The sequence below is a fragment of the Cryptotermes secundus genome, unplaced genomic scaffold, assembly GCF_002891405.2.
Source record: "Cryptotermes secundus unplaced genomic scaffold, Csec_1.0 scaffold478, whole genome shotgun sequence".
In the NCBI taxonomy this organism is placed as follows: Eukaryota; Metazoa; Arthropoda; class Insecta; order Blattodea; family Kalotermitidae; genus Cryptotermes; species Cryptotermes secundus.
Genome location: NW_019721767.1, coordinates 136,239 through 149,967, shown reverse-complemented (window position 1 = coordinate 149,967; position 13,729 = coordinate 136,239). Strand labels below are relative to the sequence as shown.

Sequence of the window (13,729 nt, the reverse complement as noted above, 5' to 3'; positions counted from 1 at the left end):
CGCTGACCACGTGACACCCTGTATCCGCAAAAGTTGGCACTAACTCCGCCGACAAGCGGCGGTCGCTCGGTGAGTATAGTTCCCTTGCGGATTACATGCCACGAAGTCTGTTGTTTTGCCTTCTGATGAGAAATACTAGCTATAGATCGTAACCTTAACAGCTGATCTGCACTGAGGTTGTTATGCAGCATATCGGTGTCTCCCTCCCGACATCTCGCCCTGAATTCCCTGCTGTCCACAGCCAGCGAACAAGTTGGTCGGCAGCTAATGCTCTAGAATTATGTTCGGGAAGTGCTCGACCGAAGCACCGGCTATCCTGACTGAGATTATTCGTGATTTTCCTCAGTCCCTTCAGGAAGTTGCCTGGATGCTTCATCAGTTAGGTCACGACCGCTTGTTTGCAAGTAATTTCCAGCTCACTACTCATATACCATCCGATTCTCTACACTCTCGATACTGAAAACGTCATTAAATAAGCACAGATACGCACGTGCTAGCCTTAGTCACCTGTCTTCATCCATTCTGTCTACATAGTATACCCTCGTATGCAGAATGTTAATGTCCTGAATTGTATTATCGCCCGTAAATATATCTCGTATGTCAGTATGTGAGTCGCAATCCTGTATGAATTAAGGGCGAAGGCGCACCAAGGAAACTGGCAACGCAGTTTTCTCAATTTTCGCTTCTCCATTCATTAACATGCGTTCAACTCAAGCTGATAAGAATTCTCTGAAATTGCGGTTGCGTTGCGGTTTGACAGTTTTCTTGGTGTGCCCTGGCCCTAACGGTGTGAAAGCTCTCGCTTTTCTCTTCATGTTTGTCCCTGTCATTCTATATCATGTCTCGGCATCTTTTACGAAGTTTTTGACAGGCTGTCTGTTTAAACAAAAATGTAGAGCCTAGTATGGACGTTATTCTACCAGAATGTCCGTAAACTGTTTCACGTATTTGTAACTTAAAAATACTTGAGTAAATAGAGTTAATTCGGAATTACTGCTTCTGGATGGAACACTTCCGGTTTGTAGGCTTATATGCTTACAGGCGTCTGAGAGTTTCTTTAAACGCGACTTAAGGAAACAATATTTTATATTCAATACCCTGGAGTAAAGGGCCATCTTGAGGCTGTTATCAGTGAGTCTGGCCGCATTGACTAACAAAGAAAAGATAGCGTCTCTACTGAAGCACGTATGCCCATACACGTATTTTCTGCGGAACAGAATGTTGAATGTCGCGTGCAGTATATTCTGAGCAATGCACACCCCATCATCGTCCACTTAACTTCATAGCAGCTGAATGAAAGAGGATAAAACAAATTGATTTTATGTTGTATTATTGCAGCTCCGAGGTCCGGGGGCAGCGCAGGCACGAACAACTTGCCGCCAATCCTGTTCCACCAGGTGCATGGGGACAACATCCGCGTCTCGTGGGACGGGACAGTGGCCAGGCGGGCAGAGAGCTTCTGCAAGGGCGTCACGTTCAGTAGCAGACCCATCAAGGTGGCAGAGAAGGTCAGCATCACTTTCATCTAGGCGTGTCCATAAGAGACGCAGTTTCGCATTCCAAACATTTTATTCAGTGAATCTCCCTATATCTCCTGTCGTTTGTGCGAGACTACCAACGTAGATGGAATGAACCGGGACACTCCATTCGCCTGCTGAGCCGTGCCTATGCCCGCCCCCTCCTGTCAGTGCCAGGGGAGGTATAGGTATAGACTGCAGTTTCGGAAAGTCACGGTGCTGCAGATTTCTCGCTTCATTAACTTCTACTAACTCTGTAGTTCAGAGCCCTTTTTGAGAAGCTGATAGTCCGCAACTGGTCGGTACCTCTGGCAAGGTAAAGGTAAAGTTGTCGCTGTACTTAACTAATTAAGCACCACGACAGGAAGGCGTATGGGGGGGGGTGTACGCATATGTATGCATCCAAGTTTTCTTGACCTCGGCATTAGTTGGAGGTGAATGGTCAGCTTTACGCCCCGGTAACCTTACCCCAAGGGAGAAAACCCACGGTACCAATTGCATAGGATGCTGCGTGAGCCCCAGAGCAGGTCTGGACGACGTGGAGAAGAGAAAATTATTGACCCTACCGGGAGTCGAACTCCGACCCCCCCTCCCCCGGCCGCCGTCTAGCCCGTAGCCAATCGCTATACCGACTACACTATCCCGGCTCCCAGTCGGTACTTCTGACTTAATTTAAATTAATTTTTCATCATTACAGAAATGTCTCTCCATTTCCGCAGTTCATTTTTTTTTTATTTTGTTGAAAGGGAAACAAGCTATATATACTGGATTATCTGTTAAGTTTTAACGGCGCTGTCAGTATCATGACTACATAGCATTGAAGATAGGATGTTTAATGAATATGGAGCAGCTGGTGGAATGAAAATGAACAAGGGAAACCGAAGTTCTCGGAGAAAACCTTCCTTAGTGCCGCTTTTTCCTCCGTAAATTCTACATGACTTTAGCTATGGTACGGCCTGGGAATGTCTGTTCTTTCCATGAATACCGGAGGTCCGATTCCTGGTTGAACCATTGATGTAGAGCCTATTTATCTATTTACGTCTAGAAATACAGTCTCATATCCAGTGGATTCCTTAGGACGTTTCGCAAAGGGTAACTCCTCGCCGTCTGTTGCCTACTTTAAAACTGAACGGAGCTTTAGTTCCATGTGTCAGTCTAAGCATGGGGATAGCTCGGATTGTGTCTGTACATACAACAACGAACTCTTTGAGACAGTTGTAAAGTTTACTACATTTGTCTTGAGGAGGTGCTTGCTTCGAGTCTCTACCCGGTTACCGAGTATCCTAAGAGTGCTCCGACAGAGGAGGATGGGTGTGACTCGCGTAGTGAGATGCGACGTAGGGATGAAAAGTCTTGAACAATTTTAATATTTTTAACATTTAACATTTATCAACATATATGATAAATATGTATTTTAGTTATTTTAATATGAAGACGACAAGGTATGCAATGAACTAGTTTAGCGTAAATCGAATAAGCACCTGAAGATGGCACTTTTGTGCCGAAACATGTAGTGCGAGAGAGAGGAGATAGATGAGTGTATGCACTGGAAGACGGTTGAAATAAATCATGGACTATCCTAAGATCTGTTTTACTGTCTCTGTCTAGGCGAATGTAGAGGAACTACCTTGAAGTAGGACACTGCTACTTCCATCTTAAATTATAGCCTTTTATTAACCTTCATAATTGTATTTTCATCTCATTGGACGTTACATAACCGCTGCAGTTCAAAGAGCGTCGTTAAATAACGGCAGACTGAATTAGCACTGACTGGTGAAGCTCTTCAAGATGAAATAGCAATTTCTGCTTCACAGTGGCGTGTCATTCGGACGATCTAGAAAATGAAGTAGGTTATACGAAACCTGAAGTATTACCTGTTGTTTTGTATTGATGTCAAACTTGGCCTTTCAGTTCAAGGGAAGGACACAGATTATGGATCAGATTTGAGGTTTCCACGGCCGTGAAAATTGACATTGTGGTCTTTTGGGTTGTCATGCCATGTTGTCTTATAGATGGGCGCCATTGTTTCGGAGGAACATAAACCTACGTGGACTCAGTAAGTATGTGGTGGAGTTGATTCGTCTGTCTTGAGATAGGGGCTGGTGGTTTATTCTGGTGAACATGGTAATAAAGATTTGGGTGGGATTTATTGATGAGCTGAGCGACCGTCAGCTTCTCAAGGTGGACTGTGCTTCATGTAGTTGGCCGCTTACGTTGCCTCCCTCACCTTCGTGTTTCGCAACAGCGGTTATGGCTGGATCCGCTTACCCGATTCCGGCTTTCCTTCTGTTTCTTTGTTTGCAAGAAAATGACATCATGTTTGTCCTTGGGTACTATGCGTTTAATGCAGTCGAATTCTGACATCGGACTTACTTTATGAACCCTGCCGACCTTGTCTGACTCTGGTTGAACTTTGCTGTTCTGCCTCCATCGACCATGAATGGCTGTTTGGAGTCTGACGTACGGAAAGACAGTAAAGTTGATTCTCATTAAAACGCATGACGTAGGCCCTAGTTACGTGCGCGGCCGACTTAATGAATATTCTGATGTGGGAACTGTAATGACTGGATGTAGGATTTATGAATAAATACTCAGGTGAGCAGACCTTGGCTCTAAATGTGCATACGTCCACTGAGAGCCTGTAGAGGCCTAGGCTTTATCCAGTACAGCGTTTTATTTCTAGCAGTTCAGTTGTGGCAACATTTACATTTCCATGTAAGGTTTGAGGCTTTCACGGCGGTGACTATGAAGAAAGCGGTTTTCTGGGATTTGGCACCGTGTATATGTGGTGTTAACCGACGTTTCGGAGGAACGTATCGCCCCCATCTTCAGGGTAGAAGAAAAATATAAGAAATCAGCAAGCGAAGAGACCGTGAGAACCGGTAAAAGCAGACTGGTCGCACCGGTTCTCACGGTCTCTTCGCTTGCAGATTTCTTATATTTTTTCTTCTACCCTGAAGATGGAGGCGATACGTTCCTCCGAAACGTCGGTTAACACCACATATACACGGTGCCAAATCCCAGAAGACTGCTTTCTTCATTTACACATCGAGTTTGTTTTCTGTATTTCTATTTTCGTCTTACTTTTTTTCTTTATTTTCCTCCTTTCATTGTACCCTTCGGATCTTTTTGTTAAAAAGTTGTATATAAATATTTTTCCCAGTTCCTTGTAAAGACTAAGCGATATTTTTCTCCTTTTTTGTCCTTTTTATTTTCCCTGCTTCCGGCGGAATATGCTGGGGAGGCTAGGTCACGCAGTTCGTAGAGATATCATAAAGGCATTCCTCTGCATTCATACCTAAAACAAGACTACTGGTCTAGTTTCCTTTTTGCGAAACATAATGTTACCCCGAGCAACACGTGTTTTGTTTCGTATACAAGAGGGTACTAGCCGCTTCTGATGAGAAAATTGAAAGAAATAACGAGAGAATGTCTTCAAATTGGATTCGCGACCTCCGGAGCCCTAACCTGTTGTCTGACCGCTGCGAACAACTGCTCGGTGCTGGCCAGTGCCGCACTCCTCTTCTCACTTGTTTCCGGTTCTCACGCTTAATGCTTGAAGTGAAGTAAACCGTTTAGATTTTGTTTTTTCATTTTAAGAGATTAGTGGCTAGCAGCATCACTAATGTCTTTATTGAGATTTAACGATGCTGTGCCAACTGCAGTGATCACTACTTTATTCCAAGCAGATGAAGGGATCAGTATGCATAATAAACAGTAAGTTATGGGAAGAACTAATCGCGTGCTTTCTGTTAGACGGCACGGACTGCACAGAAACAAGATGCGTCCAACAGTTCTTTTATTGTTGATTTTTATTCTTTGCCGCGGGAACGTGTTTACTGAGCCGTTGTGTAGCAACGATAGGAGAGGATACACAGACTGATGGGAGGGATTTTTAAATACCCCGTTCAGATGGGCTTTCAAGATTTCATGGGGGGAATTCACAGACAGACAGCATTGTGATCTCATAAGCCACTTTTATTTTTTTTTTTCAAAATATGGAAAATAAGGTAAAAATTCTCCCTGACGGGAAATTGAACCCCAGTCTGCCGCTCGACAGGCTGGGATGCCAATTGTAAGATAATTGTGAACCCTGAACTAGGTTTAGGGTATGTAGCGTCGATTAAATGAAGGTGAGTATTGGGTGACGTCAGGAGTAGTATTTGTGCATACAAGTACGTGTATGTCTGTACCTGATACTTGTGTACTAGAATACAGTTCCCAATACTTCACTCCGAAACGCTTCGCGAAATGAACTTACATGAGAGGAAGTAACAGGGACTGTAGGAAATTGCATAATGAGAGAGGAGCTTCATGATCTGCACTATTGGCACAGTTCTGTTAGGATAATTAAACGAAGAAAGAAGAAAAATGCGGATTGTGTGGCATGAATGGGGAGATAAGAAATTTCTACAAACTTTTAGTCGGAAAGTCTGCAGGCAAGACACCATTTTGAAGATGTAAGCATAGATGAGAATAATATTACATGGATCTTAGAGAAATGTGGTGTGATGTGGATTCATGCGCTCCGGAAGGGTGGGTGCAAGCCAGGAATCTTCTGTCCCACTCCCCACGACGTTTTTAAAAAATCAAAATTTAAAAAAGGAAAGGTAAAAAGGTAAAGTTGCCCCTATGCTTAACTAATTAAACACTACGCCATGAAAGCGTATGGGGGAGTGGATGTATAGATCCACATTTTCTTGACCATGGCACTAGCTGGGGGAAGTGGTAGGCTTCACGCCCCTCCCGCTTTAACCCCGGGGTAAAAGGCCCCGGTACCGATTGAATAGGAGACTGGATGAGCCCCAGAACCGGTCTGGACGATATGGAGAAGAGAATATTCTGACCCTACCGGGACTCGAACTCCGACCCGTCGGTCGTCTAGCTCGTAGAAAGTCGCTATACCGACTACGCTACTCCGGTTCAAAACAGGAAAGAAATATATAAAATATTATGTGCCGGCCGTTGTGTTTCAGTGCAGAGAGCCACAACTGTAGGGCGACCCTGAACAATAGCGTTAAACGGCGTAAACGTGAGTCTGGAAGCGGGTTTTCTGGCTGCTACTCTTGAAGGAGATCCGCGCTGTCCCATTGGTATGGACTGAATTCAGGAGAGGGGTCGGTAATACACTCATATGAACACGGTAATGAACCTCCGAGTTTCGTAAGGTACAGGGAATTTTGTGACCAACCGAGCGACTTTTGGTGCCCAAAAAAACTCTGTTTCATGCAATCATTTCGTTATTCGTTAAATGAGATGAATTTCTGCAACTATGAGCGGTCTGTCGGGAGCCGGGATAGCGTAATCGGTATAGCGACTGGCTACGGGCTGGATGACCGAGGGGTCCTAGTTCGAGTCCGATTAGAGTCAAGAATTTTCTCTTCTCCACGTTGCCCAGACCGGCTCTGGCGTCCACCCAACCTTCTGTCCAGTGTCTACCGGGGGCTCTTTCCCCGGCGGTAAAGCGGCAGGGGCGTGAAGCTGATCACTCACCTCCAGCGAATGCCGAGGTCAAGGAAATGTGGATCTATACATCCATTCCACCATACGCCTTCATGGCGTAGTGCTTAATTAGTTAAACACAGGGACAGCTTTATTTTTTTTTACAATGAGGGGTCTGTCACAATCACGAACGCTGTACGTGTGTGTGTACGCATGCGTGTCCGTATTCTACCGTTTCTTGGCCACGAAATTCCATATGACGCGGAAACCCGAAATAGCGAATCTTGCAAGGACGACGAGCAAGCGATTTGTCTCACTTCCGTACTAAAGCGACAGTGGCGCCTTCTTACTGCCGGATATTGAACTGTAGGTTCTCCTTATTGCTGCCATATATCAGATTAAATCGATAAATGGGGGAAAGGACACTTTACTGATAAGCCAGACATGGATGACCTGGTGCCAATGGCGCTGGAATTCCCCCCCATGTGTTTCATTATATTGTGAATTTACACAATAACGGACGTATTTTCCGCTTGAATTGTTAGATGGCAGTGCTTGAAGTTCTGTCTCCGAAACGAACCAAACTGGAACTCTCATGCTAAACCCAGCGATTTATGTCTTGTATATCTGAACATGGTGTGACCCTCACAGATATTTGCTGTTTCATAAGCTAGCCGAAATGAGACAGATAACCGAACCTTGCGATTGGTCCTCATTCGGGGTGTACTGAGCCCAGACTCCAGCCAATGAGACCGGCTCTCCTGCTGATTTTGCCAAGGCCATGTCTGAGACTGACCTGAGCGTTTCTCGCACATAGAGAAGGTAAAGTTGTCCATGTGCTTAACCTAATTAAACCCTGTGCCATGAAGACAATGGGGGCGTGGAGGTATAGGTTCATCATTCTTGACCTCGACAGTAGATGGAAGTGAGTTGTCTGCTGCACACCCCGGCCGCTTTACCCCTGGGCAAAGAACCCCAGTACCCATTGAATAGGAGGCTGACTGGGCCCCAGAGTCGGTCTGGACGCTGTGAAGGAGAGAAAAACTTGCCTTGCCGGGACTCAAACCAGCCCGTCGCTTTTTTTTCGACTGAGCTATCCCGGCTCTTGATCGTTCCTCGCACATTCTTCCCAGTGTACAACTGCTCTCGCATTTAATTCTGTATAACATTTGGAGCTGGGAAAGCGAACGGCTAAAGACCGTTGAATAGCGTGTATTTGTATTCTTTCGCCAAATGTTAAAAATTGATTAGATCTAGGACGATGAGCTTGTCGGGACGTGTGTCAGGCGTGGGAGAAATGTGTACAAAGTGTCAGTGAGAAACGCTAAAGTAGAAGAGACTGAGCTATCCACTTGGTACTTCGGCCACTAACTGGCCTACTGTACCAGCCCCGGACGACTGATGATGAGTGTGGAGCAGTGGAATTAGAATTGGCATGGGAAACCGCACTGCTCGTAGAGAACCTGCCCCAGTGCCACTTTGTCCACCACAAATCCCACCTGAACTGGGCTGGAACCCGGGCCGCCGCAGTGGGAAGCTGGCTACTAATCATCAGAGTTATGGCACGGTCATGGAATTAGCCAGGCGAAATATGTTGGTTAATATGCAGATGTAGACTTTGCGGACATTTTAAAGTTTAATTTTAATAACTGTCACGGTACCCAGTCTCCTATCCAGGGTGTACCTGGTGCTCTTTCCCTGGAGTAAAGTGGCAAGGCGTGAATCAGACCAGTCACCTCTATCTCATGCCGGAGTCAAGCCACTCTCCAATATGTGTTTATGGTATAGTAATTAACTAATTAAGCACAAGGGACAACTTTACCTTACCCATCCCTGAAAGTTATGCATGATGCAGTACGCTGTAGTATCACTTCTTGCAGCAGCTTTTCATTCGTCCAGATTATGTGGAATGTTTAGTGGCAAATTAGAAAAAGAATGAATGGAATCAATCCCAACCTAATTTGAGACACTGTATTGGTATTTGCCTTGAGAAACTAAGGAAAACCGCGAAAAACCTCGGTCATTATACCTTCTGTCTGGACCGAGAGTTTAGCTCAGCACTCTCTGCCACATCGTTCAACTCTTGCATCTTATAACAGGCTTATAAAACTTGAAAGCTATTGTAAGATTTGAGGCTTTCACGGCGGTGACTATGAAGAAAGCAGTCTTCTGGGATTTGGCACCGTGTATATGTGGTGTTAACCGACGTTTCGGAGGAACGTATCGCCTCCCTCTTCAGGGTAGAAGAAAAAATATAAGAATTCTGCAAGCGAAGAGACCGTGAGAACCGGTAAAGCAGTCTGCCCTGAAGATGGGGGCGATACGTTCCTCCGAAACGTCGGTTAACACCACATATACACGGTGCCAAATCCCAGAAGACTGCTTTCTTGAAAGCTATTTCCGACATTTTGTGGATGTCTGAGATCCATGGTCGCTTGCAGTCTTGCCTTTCTACAAATTATGTCCACCCTAGAGACACCTTCTGAAAACTCTTCGACATTGATATACTGTTGTCATCCTTATTTCCTTTCTTCCTAAATGGTGACAGCTTTTAAAATTCCGTGTGTAAGAAGCTGCAAGGTGAATGCATAAATGTCTGATACGCAAGACTCTAGACGTATGTGTTAAAATTATTTCACGTTTCAGTATATCACGTGACTCATGAGTGGGAACAATACCGAGTAATTGTTAATATGGCAATGAATCGGTTCCATAGAAGAGATGGAATTTCTTGACCAGAGCAACTGCCAGCTTCTCAAAGAGGGCGCTACATCTTGGAGTTCATATAACGTATCCTGATTAACCTCTCCTTTTGCATAAAACTGTATCTCTCCCTTGGTTTGTGTTTTGTGCACCTTTTGCATTCAGGGTATAAGGTGGACACACATGGGGAAGGTCCATTCCATCTGTGTGTCTGTCGCACATTCAGTCTTTCAATCCATCTAATGGATATCAACAGAATGTGGCATAAATATCTTCATCTAATAGCAGATGGAAAAATGTCGTTGTAACCCTCATTTCACCGTAAACTTGCGGTACGTGTAACTAAAATGTAAACCTTAAACTTCTTTGCATTTAGAGTATAAATTGAACACAGCGGGAAGGTTGTATCTCTTCAGGTATCAGTTGCATGTTTAATCTCTCAGTCGACGTAACAGATTTCGATGAAATGTGTGTGGCACGAGACATATCTAACAGTTTTTGGAAGAATGTAAATATACGAGGGCTATTCGGAAAATAACCTCCGTTTGTTTTAGGTAGATAATGTAGGAGGGGGAAAGCTCGCGCATGCGAGATAGAGTTACATGGCTCTTTGCCTTATAAACTGTCACATAACTGGTCGCCTATTGTTTGTTCTTGTCTCTACAGAGTGAGTTATTGTGTGTCCTGCGATTGATAATCGCACCAGCTGCTAAATTCGCGCTGTTACCCGCTTTCTTTACGCTAAAAACATGAGCGCTGCGGAAATCCATCGTAATTATACGAGGCGGTTTACGGCCAAAATGTAATGAGTGAAGGAATTAAGGAACTATAAGAATATACAAAAATGGACCAACAAATGTTCACAATGAAAAGCGAAGTGGCTATCTGTAGTGAGCGATGATCTTGTTCCAAGCGTTGACCCCCNCAAAAAAAAAATGTGAAAGACGGACCTTCACAATTTCGGAACTTTCCTGTGAATCTCCACAAATTTCACTCACACTTCTCTACGAGATTATCACAGGCTAGGCTATCACAGGTTTTGCGCAAGATGGTTTCCGAAAACGCCACAGGCACACACAAAACACAGAGAATGGCTTCGGCTTTGACTTTTTTTAGAACGGTACCCCAAAGCTGGCGATGAATTTCGTAACCACATCTTACGAGTAACGTGTAATGAAACCAGGGTTTCACTTGTGAATACTGAAACCAAGGAGCACTCAAAGCAGTGTATGCACACACATTCACCAAACAAGCTGAAAAAGTTGAAACAAACGACTTCCTGCTGGAGAGCTGATGGCATCTGTTTTATGGAGCAGGAAAAGAGTGCTGATGGTGGAATTCATTCAACAGGGGACCACCATAACGTCACAAATGTGAGACACTAAAAAACTGTGCAGGGCAATTCAGAACAAAAGTTGTGAAATGCTGACATTGAGTGTAATATTCCCCCGTGACAATGCACGTCTGCATACAACTACTGGCACTGCTGGAGCATTTGAAGTTGGAATTGTTTGACCACTCTCCTTACAGCCCTGATCTCTCTCCAAGCGACAGCGATCTGTTTACCTACCTGAAGAACTGGTTGGGATCACAGCACTTCAACAGTAATGAGGAGCTGATGGAAGGTTTCAAAATGTGGCTGAGCTCACAGGCAGCAGACTTCTTCGACACAGGCATACAAAAACTTACTCCTTGATATGACAAGTGCCTCAGTTCTGATAGTGACTATGTTGAGAAGTAAAGCACAATAGATCACTGTAGGTCGCGGTGCAAGGGCCAAGAAGGCCCACCCCTTATACATTCATTCATTCATTCGTGTTGAGAAGTAGCATAAGTATGTACATATTTTTTGTATGCTCGTATAATATTTTTTTCTCGTTGCTTGTTTTGTTAACAGCTCACCATATGTACTTTCCATAGGTTACTTTCCAAATAGCCCCTTGTACTTTACATGGAGATGGAATTAAAATCTTATAGTACCTTTAAGGCTGTCCATTGTTTGAGAAATTGATAACTAATATAAGAAAAGAACATCTAATAATTAGTTTTAAGTTTTATTGCAACCCATTAGATTATGTACATTGATTGGAATTCAAAACAAAGTAGTACAGAGCTGTTTATTATAAATGATTTGGGTCACAAGAAATCAAGCGTATCTTCGAAACTGTTACAGATGCAGACAGGAAGCACTTTAATGCAGAAAGGACACTAAGGTTTCGTTGGCAATTACGATTGCAATTGGTGCCCTGATCACTATCAAAGGAAGATGAACAAAAACCTACCAGAGGCTTTGTTAGGATGTGCAGGACCCTTTCTTTGGCACCTTAGATCCCCAGACCGTGTTCCATGAGACTTATAACTATGGAGATATTTGAAAGACCAAGTATACCAGCCACTGAGTCTCTTTAAGAGAATATTTTGCAGGCCATAGCTAACATCACTGAGTTACAGTTGTGGTGTACATGGGAAGAATTTTAATATTGTTTTGATGTTTGCAGAGTAACTAATGGAGTACATATGAACATCTGTAGATAAACTTTGAGTTTCCTTGCTGTTTTCAAGTTTTTCACGCTTGTACCCATAGCCATATACTAATTTCTTATCTACTTCCATGCACTAAAATATCTCTTCTGTCCATTAGCTTTGTCAATAGCCAAATTTACTTTCTGAATTGCAGTGTCTCAGTATGAAATTCACAATCTTTTATTTTCTCATATCCTATGAAAACTTAAATTTTGAAATACTGTATCTTTCATATTCTGTTGGTGTAAAACTTGGTCCCATACCTGAAGATAAGAATATAAATTGAAGGTATTTGCAAATAGAATGCTGAGGAGAATATTTGGAGAAAGGAAAGAAATAGGAGGGTGGAGAAAATTACATAAAGAAGAGTGTCATAATTGGTATACTTTTACAAATGAAAGGGAATGAGGTGGATAGGGCCTGTAACCCACATAGGAGGATGAAAAATGTATACAAAATTTTAATCTGAAAACTTGAAGGTATTGATCCGTATGCTTTATTATGAGAGACATAGCTACCTGCTGTTAACTGGTGGAAGCATACTGTATATTTCCATTGTGATTTAAGATGGTATTACTTAATGTATAAATACATTTTGTTTCAGGTTTGTGTTAAGTTCCTGGAGGTGTCAAACAACTGGAGTGGTGTAATTCGCTTTGGATTCACTTGTAATGACCCCAACAATCTTCGATATGGTCTTCCTAAATATGCATGTCCAGGTAAATAGTAACTTGAGCCTTTGGCATACATAGATTGACATCAACACATTTGTTTCTTTCTGATTTAGTTATTTTATACAAACATAAGACAAGCCCCTTCTATACTTGTATACCTAACTCCATGGGGTAGAGTGAAGAAATTTCGAACTCCTACTAATATAATTTTCTTCAACCTCTTGTTACTTGCTTTTTCTCATAGATCATTGACATGTTGCCAGATTTGAAATGGGAAAACCACTCGTAGACCTGTGATTTCCCCAAAGCATCATCATTAAAGGCTTGCCGAAGCATCCCACCAGTCTCGGCTGCAGTTTTCCCTAACAGAAAGCAAAATTTCACGCACACTCTTTGTTCCTTCTGGTCGGCCATCTCACTAATCGCCAAAGGGTTGAAACAGGAACGCACACAACAGAGCACCACAGACAAACCACTTAACTCAGACTGACGCCAGCTCACTAACAGGCGCAGGAGACCCCCAGCTAACACCACCTAGCAGCACAACTCGTAACTACAAAGCATGCGCGCGCAACAGGTCGGTTCGGTTATTTTTGGGTCCCCCTTCGTATGTAGGATTACAAAATACAGTGAACGAAATGGGTTAATGTCCAAACACATCCAAGTTTCCAGGGATTTTGGAAAGTTCTGCTGTAAAAACATCAGTCTTGACAGAAGAAAAATGTGAATGCAGAAGTGGGTGGTTTGTTTTGAGAAATTCTGAGTGGAGAGTGTTTGTTGATGCAGATGGTAATACCAGTACTGCACATGTTGAAAGACAAGACTCAGGCTGAATTAACGTTTCTGATGCCAAGGGAAGTATTGCTGAAC

General features: G+C 43.4%; 1 protein-coding gene across 3 annotated transcripts in view; it reads left to right on the top strand.

Annotated features, from left to right (window-relative positions):
• Positions 1–13,729, top strand: part of LOC111875706 (protein neuralized) — a 166,961-nt gene that overhangs the window by 138,312 nt on the left and 14,920 nt on the right. For all 3 annotated transcript variants that reach the window (XM_023872162.2, XM_023872160.2, XM_023872161.2), the window contains exons 2-3: positions 1,339–1,508; positions 12,790–12,904. In XM_023872162.2, the coding sequence (XP_023727930.1) occupies positions 1,339–1,508; positions 12,790–12,904 (285 nt within the window). The remainder of the gene's footprint in view (positions 1–1,338; positions 1,509–12,789; positions 12,905–13,729) is intronic.